The 9,997-nt window shown below is 36.9% G+C and overlaps 1 protein-coding gene across 1 annotated transcript; it reads left to right on the top strand.

Annotated features, from left to right (window-relative positions):
- The first annotated feature begins 7,568 nt into the window (after positions 1-7,568).
- Positions 7,569-9,659, top strand: LOC124545847 (serine/threonine-protein kinase RIO3). Its single transcript, XM_047124808.1, has one exon. It carries the CDS (start codon positions 7,738-7,740, stop codon positions 9,262-9,264), a length of 1,527 nt encoding a protein of 508 aa, XP_046980764.1. The 5' UTR covers positions 7,569-7,737; the 3' UTR covers positions 9,265-9,659.
- Positions 9,660-9,997: the final 338 nt, after the last annotated feature.

Here is a 9,997-nt window from a genome sequence, read left to right as displayed (position 1 = left end):
TGGAATTTTAAATATTTTTTATCAGAAATGGGTATGGATCGTTGATGATAAGATACAAAAATCAATCTTAATAACCAACTAGTTAAAATTTTTACCACATAATTTACGAACTATAACTGTTGTGTATCAAGGAACAAATGGTAAAGTTGTCAGATTTGTAGACAACATGATCTGTATGATGCATTTACTATATTGCACTTAATCCCAGGGTACCCAAAGCCACTATCTACTAGAGGATTACATCCAATCTATGTATTAAATGCTATCATCAATATATTTTCAGGCAGAACATTTTTATTCTTTAATGATTTGTATGCATGGTTGGATAAGTGTAATATTAAATACAAAGTATGTGGTATTATAAGCAGAGAATTTTCAGGATTACCAATACATGTAAATTCTGTAGTCAGGCACGCTAATGGAATGTTGCACTTTTTCAAAGAGAGTATATTTTATGACTACAATGAATTCACAAAAAAGGTAATAGGAGGTCGTACCACTGATTTAACACTATTTGATGTAGATTGCATTAAATCGTCTATATCAATTCCAAAGCTAATAACTGCACTTGAAAGACTTGAGCATTTTACTGCTATATAAATGGAGTTAGCAGATAAGTTTAAATATATCAGCAAATATGCACCACTAAATAAATTATGAGGTGTCATAAATACCAAGTGTGTTATAAAATATTTCAATACTCAATAGCGATTTCAAAATTAGGGCGCCAGATAAGTGTGCAAAAATGATAGGATGGGGTGACTGGTTTCAATACTGTATATTAAGGTATGACAGGTAAACTGGATGTGTCAGAGTTTCTACAACAATTAATGACATTAAATAGAGTATTTGGTACATTAAATTATTTAAATATTACATACAGTTTACATGAACAAACAGACGTACTTTATGACAGTTATATGAGAAAGTTATTTATCACATATTACATTATATTGAAGAATAAGATAAAGTTACTTTTTTCAGTTCACAAAATCTACTAAGTGTGATGATTAGGAGCGTAGTAGTGGCGTGAGAAAGTATATAACTGATTTGTATTTTGATAATGAGGATGAATATATGAAATTAGAATGTTTTTGTGTATAATAAATGGGTGTCACCCAAAAATGTATTCGAAATGGAACTGTAAAAGATATTGTAGAATTCAGTACTGATAAATTTCTAAAAGATGGGCATAGAAATGTCTGTAATCAATGTGCATGCTATTAAGCAGTGCTCACACACAACGCAAGTGTCGCCACAGCTAGTGGCATATTGCAGTTGCATGCGTGAACTTTATTACTTAATTACTTTATTACTATATTTGCCATCTTTATTACTATATTTGCCAGCTTTTGGTAGCATAACTTAAGAGCTGCAACTTTTGTCACTCCACAAAAAGCTCAGTATGATTGTACTCTGTTTTGCCACTTTCCTACCACAACCGCTCCCTGGTGGCAGCATTTCAAAACACAAGCATGTTGTTGCAGTTATCGTGGTGAAATTGCCATTCGTTTGATTTTCTGGAGCAGTGTGTGTGTGTGTGTGTGTGTGTGTGTGTGTGTGTGTGTGTGTGTGTGTAATATTTGGAAACCAATTACGTATCCCATAGTCTTAAAAGAGTTTCGAATGAATAAAGAAACTTAATATGTTTACCCTAAAAGTGTTAAAAACTTTGGAATTTGTGGGACCAAGCATTATATAAATTGTGGTTTATACGCAGGAAACAGTTCCAGAATGTGATGTGGTAGCTGTTAAACTAAACATTAGTTGTTCGAAATGCTTCTGTCAACGAATGTAATAAGATTCTAAAATCTTGGAAGAATGGTGTGAATGCTGATGATATTTACATGCCAGCAATTGCCACTCTCTGATTTATCCTTGTGTGAAATGTATTTTTGGATCCAACACTTAGATTTCATCTTCTTGTACCTAACTCTTATCACAGCTCTAAGACCATAACTAGCACTACAACATTCATACCCACTCAAATGATTTCAATTGACGCCATATTGAAAGCTGTGCAACTACATAGAACTTGTGGCATCCTGTGCGAACAGTAACTAGCGTTGCCACTACAGGAAGCCATAAGCTTTGGCGCTACATTAGATGCGTGAGTGAACCCGGCTTTATAGTAGAGATATTATGATGTCAACAAGGATAAAATATTCTATAAAGTTACATGTGGTTGTGGTATTAGTGTAGCAATGTGCAAATTCAAATGACATGCAAAATTAAAAATTAATACCTATTTTGTTGCTACTAAAAATATATAATAATTTTTATCTCTATAAATGGAGTTAACTACAATGAATATTACTGAGCTTAGAGCTTTAGTTAAGAGTTTAAATCTTTGTGGTTACTACAGATTACTTAAAAATTAATTGATACAGTTTATTGAAAATCATTGTCACCTAGATGTATTTAAAGACGACGAATTTTAGTGATATTAAATTACATTAATAGCTATAAATCTCACTATTAGAGGCTGTATCAAATTAAAGAAGTCAGGGTTAACTAATTCAATTACGTTACATAAGTTTCCATTTCATAAAGAATTATTTCATCAGACAATATTAAGGACAAATGACATACCTAATACAAATTACTTTGATAGATTTGATGATATCTTTGAAAAATCTTGACCACAAAGAAAAGAAAAAGTCATGAGACTAGACTAAATATTTCCATTCAGTAATAAACTATTTGAACAAGTAAAATCATGCGAAAAATATTTATTTGAAATTATAGAAATGAAAACAAGATTTATCGATAAATTTAAAACATGGTCCATTGACTACAAAATTGTCTTGAATGCTGATCATATTAGTAAATATTAAACACTGCACACATCACTATCATAGCTCAAAATCTTTCCAAAATCTAAAGACGACGATTGCGCATGAGCTTAGAACAACCCTGGTGGTGGTGATGGTGGTGTTTGGGGGGAGGAGTATATTTGTGTCTGTGAAGAACAGAGACTTTTCACCAGTCTGTGCAATACGTCAGCATAGCGGAACTCTGCTCAGTTTGCGCGCGCTCTTCCATGTTGAAGCTAGTAAGTTCTGTGTTGTTGTCATTTACTTTCGTTTCCTATTGAGTTTATTCTTTCTGTTTGACGTTAACAATGCTGAACCATGCTGTGGCGGTGTGTGAAATCTACAATCAGAAGACCAAAAGTGTGTTGCCTATCATAAAATCCCCAAATACCAGAAATATGTGCTCCATGTGGAAGAAGTGATAGTAATTAATATTACAAATGCAACTACCTATAGCATACATTTTAAAGAAGACGATTATGTGTGTGACCTCCAAGACTACTGAGAAAAAAAAACACTCTTTAATAGCTGAAAACAATATGTTGAGGACAAAAAACAAATTATTGTCTCATACATTAAGCAGACTGAGGAAGCAGTGCCAATACCTTCAGTGCCCACATCTTGCGAAAGTGATAAATAAGGTACAGCAAGTTTTACGAAAAGTATTTACGAATACACAAATTAAATATACCATGAAGTCCAAGAACAGTACACGTTGGTGCCAGGAAGATGTAAGCAAAGCCTTGCTTCTGGGCATTCTGGCCAGAAAAACTTACATTTATTTGAGGAACGTAATGGATATACCATTACCGGGGTTTCCCACATTAAAGCGATGGATTTCTAACTCTTTTCGCTGTCTTCCTGGCATTTCGACAGATGTGTTCCACTTAATGAGCAAGCAAGCAACAAGCTTAAGCGAAGCAGAGAGGCTGTGTGTGTTGAGTTTTGATCAAATGGATGTGGACAGTCACATATGCTATGACAAAGAAACCGACACCGTATATGGGCCACATAGCCGGGTAGAGGCTGTCAAACCTGGAAGCAACCTGTGAATTATACATTTTCTACTATAATGAATCGGGATTTGCTGGTCAGTATCATCAATCAGACGCAGAATGTGGGTATCATATCTTATTTGGGAGGTAAAAATGGGGAAGTGAGGAGGGAATTCCCCATCGACTACATAAACACGTGCTTCAGAAACTCTAGCGATGAATTACAATTTATAAAATGTGGAAATTGATGTCTGTTAATTTTCGTGTGTGAAGGCAATTCTAAAACGTTACTAATGTTTTCCATAGTTGCACACATTACAAATATGTATCTGCAGAATCTATTAACTATACACAACAAGCCTAACAATGCTAAAAGAAAGCACTGAATATATCTATGTACCATCTGATGATGACCTGCTTGGTAGCTCGAAACTGGTCGCGGTTTACTGAAGTATATCTATATAAAAAGGCGATTGGTTGTGGTAATTTCTGAAAACCTTTTCATATTACAGTCGCAGTGTTCCACGTCCACAATGAATAAAAGAAATGAAACTTGTTTGGGTATTCGCAGATGTACCACATACGGTGAAACTTCCGAGACATCACTTTGTGGATGATGGTTTTTCATTAATAAACGGAAAAACAATAGCAAAACGCGTAATCGAGCAGCTGTTGTTGAAAGATAATGGCGAGTTAAAATTGTGCTCTAAACTTACTGCTCAACATCTGATAGTTTTCAGAAGGCGTCTTTCCTGTCAGCTCTTTTCCAACACTGTGTCAGAGGCAGTTTCTTTCATAATGTCTGAAGAAAGAGATACTGCGGAACTTTTTAAGTTGGTAAATGTTAGGTATGACGTCATGAATTCGAGGGAATCTGTTGGCAACCAATGAATTTCAAGTACTTTTTAACTATGTATGGAGACACAAGAGGAAGTTTTTCACAGATTCTACCCCATCTGTGAAGAAATGAGAATAGGAAATCATAAAATTGTACTTCCTTTACAAAAGGGGTTACTCAATTGGGTACTTTCTCTGATTTGAAACATATTGTCCTCAAGGTTCAGCCAAGATTGCTTTGAAAACTTATTTTCCCAGATAAAAGCAATTAGCAGCGCCTATGATCATCCCTGACCAGTGCAGTTCAAAAACCGTTTGCATATTATAATCATGAGCAAAATTACTGCTGACATTCAGTTATGTAATTCTTTACCTGTCGCAGCAGAAACTGATACAAAGTATCTGACTTCCATATTGTTTACAGGACATGTGCCAGGCATTGAGGAAGAGTTGTCGATGATATATGGTGAGCAACAAACGAGAGACATTACACTAGATGATTTAACTGTTTCACCATAAATAGAAGTTTCAGGGTGTTCTCTGGGTCTCCGGCACGTCGCTGGATATTGCTTGCATTTGCGCCTCCATAGCTGAATCACTTGGCTATCCTGCTGGCAAGTTATGGAAGTGTCAAAAGAACCTACAAGTTCTGGGAGGATTGGGAAACTCTCTCATGGTGGTTTCATCGTCCCTTCAGAGTAGTGGTTTGAAGTTGTTATGCGGTTAGACGTGCTATTTTTAAATTTTTATGACAGTAGTCTGTGTAAAGACGCTAATGTGAATAGAAACCTGACAAGACGTTTAATTGGAGAAGTTTCAGCTATTTAGTAAGAGGTCATCACAATGTATTCTAAGACCAGAACTTTTGCCCGAATAAGACACCTCAACATATCAGAAAGTCACAGAGGGCAGCAGCAGAAAACAGTATGCAGCTGGGGAGCTTCTGCGGTTCACTCCAGTTCGGATTAAGGTATTTAAATTCTTCTTTAAATTGTTGAAAATGAGGTGATTAATCGTCTCGCTTCTGTATCACCATGTGTAGTAATGTGTCAAGCAACTACTTAATATCTGTGCGAGAACCGTGTTATACAATATTTCCGACTGTGATGCAAAACATTTGTTTACTAAACCTTGTGACTGTTGCGTTTACATATGATTGAAATTTGTATAATGTTTGAAAATGTACTGAAGTATACCAGGTTATGAGTTATACAGGGTGATTCAAAAAGAATACCACAACTTTAGTAATTTAAAACTCTGCAGCGACAAAAGGCAGAGCTAAGCACTATCTGTCGGCGAATTAAGGGAGCTATAAAGTTTCATTTAGTTGTACATTTGTTCGCTTGAGGCGCTGTTGACTAGGCGTCAGCGTCAGTTGATGCTAAGATGGCGACCGCTCAACAGAAAGCTTTTTGTGTTGAGTACGGCAGAAGTGAATCGACGACAGTTGTTCAGCGTGCATTTCGAACGAAGTATGGTGTTAAACCTCCTGATAGGTGGTGTTTTAAACGTTGGTATAAACAGTTTGCAGAGAATGGGTGTTTGTGCAAAGGGAAAAGTTCTGGACGGCCGAGAACGAGTGATGAAAATGTAGCACGCATCCAGCAAGCATTTGTTCGCAGCCCATGGGGGTATGTTAAGGATATGGTGTTTCAGCCACCTCTCCCAGTCACCATTGATGATTTGAAACGAGAAATACCAGCAGCTATGCAAACTGTTACGCCTGATATGCTACAGAGAGTGTGGAACGAGTTGGAGTATCGGGTTGATATTGCTCGAGTGTCTGGTGGGGGCCATATTGAACATCTCTGAACTTGTTTTTGAGTGAAAAAAAAAACCTTTTTAAATACTCTTTGTAATGATGTATAACAGAAGGTTATATTATGTTTCTTTCATTAAATACACATTTTTAAAGTTGTGGTATTCTTTTTGAATCACCCTGTATAATAGAAAATATTGAATAATAGAATATACATGTTAAGGGGGCCACAATCGATAGTTTTGTCATTACTAACTAGGAAGACAATACAACGGTTTCATAGTCGTAGTAACATTCAGTCCCTGTATACATAAACTTTTATCGAAACCGTGACTGGTCACATAGTCCTTTGGTTTTCGTCAATTAATGTTAGTATAGACGGAATAGCACCTGACGCGAACGTGAGAGTACGCCTCGCGCTGCTGACTCTTCTCGACAATGACGTCACGCGGAAGCGCGCGATCCCTGCCGTCCCAACCTTCTACACATAGGAACCTTGCGAGCAGTGGTGTTTTTGATGGATCAAGATGGCTACACAATACACATTGAATTTCATGGCTTCACAACTGTGGCGTTAGATTCTCTCCTTTCGTTTTATACTTCCATGGGAGTGACAGTATGTTCCATGTTTTCGAATCGATTAGATGGTGCTTTCTCGCTGTGTTCTATTTGATTATAATAAAGTATTATTTCCTTTCCGTATAGTGTTGTACACATTCCGCACCATACGAATCTACAGCCTCTAACACTCATGTCCATCAACCTTAAGCAACTGATCAAATTGTTCGGAAATTACGAGCGATCAGTTTGTGAATTGCTTGCACATGTGCGATCTACGGACGATTCACGTGAACTTTGTGTGTGGTTGATATCTGTTAGTTATCTAGGCAGAAGGTGATGGTATGAAAATGAAAACACTAATTTGAGGAAAAAAGTTTATGTTCTTTTTCTTCGTCTGCGCCAGTCTCCCTAAAAACACTTAATATAAACCGTAAATTTGAAGCGGGTGACAGATTCTTGCAACAGTTTATCTGCGTGCTGTGACTGCTGTCACGGCCGCCTGTATAATATAGGCGGCCGTGCTGCTGTCCATGATTTTATTTGCTCCTTGACAATTCTATCTTTGATATTTCGTGTTGACGTCTTTTATTAGTTCAAAGATATCGTGCAGTTGGGAACTGACCCTCTATGGGGTCAGGAGGGCTGTGTGGGACAGTTTGTGAAGTAAATAACAATAATCATTTGTTTAGTTTTTGAGAGGTTTTAATTCAGGCAAGAATATTCGAAAAATTGTTTTGGTTACGTGCACAGTGCTGAAAACACAGCAGCTATGGAGACAGCGCCATCGAAAGTAAGTTGTGCAACATCCCCGTGGGGCAAGTTGAGTCAACCAGCTGAAACAGTTTCTTTTGCGGATATTATGTCTGAACAATTAGCGAGGGATTTACAGCTGAAAGAAGAGGAAACCATCTATAACGATACATCATCACAACCTACATCTGCAACGCCAGAACTGATCGCAAATTCTCCTGATTGTGATAGTGATCGCGTGATTGCGCAAATGTTACAAGTGCAGTTCGATGAAGAATATGACAAAATGTTAAGAAGAACGGAAAATAAGTTCAACGGTACGTCAAAAGTGTCAGTGTCCTTTTCAAATTATAGAATAATACCTGATAATCTTGCCCAAGATAGTGATTCGGATGATTATGACATCGATGATAAACACAGGGTATGGGACAGTTTTGTGAAATCAGACAAAGCCTTTAAAGAAATGCCTAAGTGCGGCTATAAAAAGCAAGGCACGGAAATGGTTACAAAGCACGACATAGAAATGTCAAGTCGCAGAAATGCGTCCCGAGTAATGGACTTCCCACCAGAATTTCACACTGGTGACGGCGGAGGGTTTGATATGCAACTTTCAAACAAAGTATTTAACAGTTTAAAAGTCTACTCACGTAATGAACAGGCAAGACGGAATAGACTCACCGATAAGTGTGACCAGGCAACGGCAGAGTTGGGTGTGGACCCGAAAACACGTTTACTTTTGTACAAGTTAGTGAATCAGGAAATTTTGGAGAGAGTGAATGGGACGTTGAGCACGGGAAAAGAAGCTGTGGTTTTGCATGCCGATGGAGGATCAAACACTGAGTGTGTGGCTCCGAAGGAGTGTGCCGTTAAAGTATTTAAGACCACTTTGAGTGAGTTCAAAACTCGTGACAAGTACATACAGGATGACTTCCGTTTCAAAGATCGCTTTTCAAAACAGAATCCTCGGAAAATTATCCACTTGTGGGCAGAGAAAGAAATGCATAACTTAATTCGCATGCAGAAGGCAGGTATTTTGTGTCCAGAAGTTGTAATTTTGAAGAAGCACATTTTAGTGATGTCGTTCATCGGAGAAAATCGTATGCCAGCACCGAAATTGAAAGAAGCAAATTTAAAGTGTGCCGAGTTGAGTCTTGCATACGAGGATTGTTTGTCGACTATGAAAAAGTTATATAATGATGCTCATCTTGTACATGCTGATCTATCAGAGTACAATATCCTGTGGCGCCAAGGGAAATGTTGGTTTATTGACGTCAGCCAGGCTGTGGAAAGAAATCATCCTCGGGCATTAGAATTTCTCTTCAGGGACTGTACCAATATATCAAATTTTTTTACTAAGAAGGGATTGTCTGATGTCGCTTCCCCAGAAGAAATATTCAAGGAAGTTTGTGGAACAGCTGTCTCAGAAGATGGACCAATGTCAATGGATAAAGCCCAAGATTTCGAGAGAAATGAGGAGTTATTAACTTTTGATCAGGCGGAGAAAGTATATTCATTTGATTACTGTTGGGAAAAATCAAAGCCTTAGGAAATGTGAGGTAACTGGGCAGAAGTGCAATATTTATGGAGCTGTTTTTTTAAGATGACTCGGGGAATATATGTCATTGGTCAAAACTATATCTAAAAAGCAGAATTCCACATTATGCATTTTGTAACTTTTCAGTTTATGGAAAGTCTCATGGAAGAACATACACAAATTATGACCATTTCTATTTTTTCCTACATTTATATTTCTGTTAAGAATATCAGGGAACTTTTAATTTTTCTGTTAATTACATCCTACTCAATTCTTTATGCCAAACAAATTTGCTTGATCATTTCAAGTTCCTTAAATGTTCTATCTCACAAAAGACTTGGAAAAGGATGTTGTGTGTACAAATGTCTAAGTACTTGTAAAATAAATAAAAAGTATTATTTATTTTTTGTCTGGTCTTCCTTCTTTTCTAACTTTTGTCCTCCTACAATGAGTGTCATAGCAACAAAAATGGAAATTGATGTTCTAGCTGACCTTCACTTGAACAAACATTATGACATTATGTACTAATTTAACAGTTAAGGGATTTTTTTTAATAAAGAAGGTATGGAAGATGCATGGTTATATTTTAACATATTTCTTGATTGGCATTAGATGTTGTTTAAATTTAATGCTAACACACTTGCTGCAGGTTCTGCAGCAATTTGTTCTTAGCTCTTCTGCCTTAGTATTAGTACTTTTCCTGGAACGACGTGCTATACATCCCCTTTCCTGCAAAAGCTGCTGG

The sequence above is a fragment of the Schistocerca americana genome, chromosome 1 (genome assembly GCF_021461395.2).
Source record: "Schistocerca americana isolate TAMUIC-IGC-003095 chromosome 1, iqSchAmer2.1, whole genome shotgun sequence".
In the NCBI taxonomy this organism is placed as follows: Eukaryota; Metazoa; Arthropoda; class Insecta; order Orthoptera; family Acrididae; genus Schistocerca; species Schistocerca americana.
The sequence above is the reverse complement of the archived record's forward strand: the minus strand, read 5'-3'. Positions and strand labels throughout refer to the sequence as shown.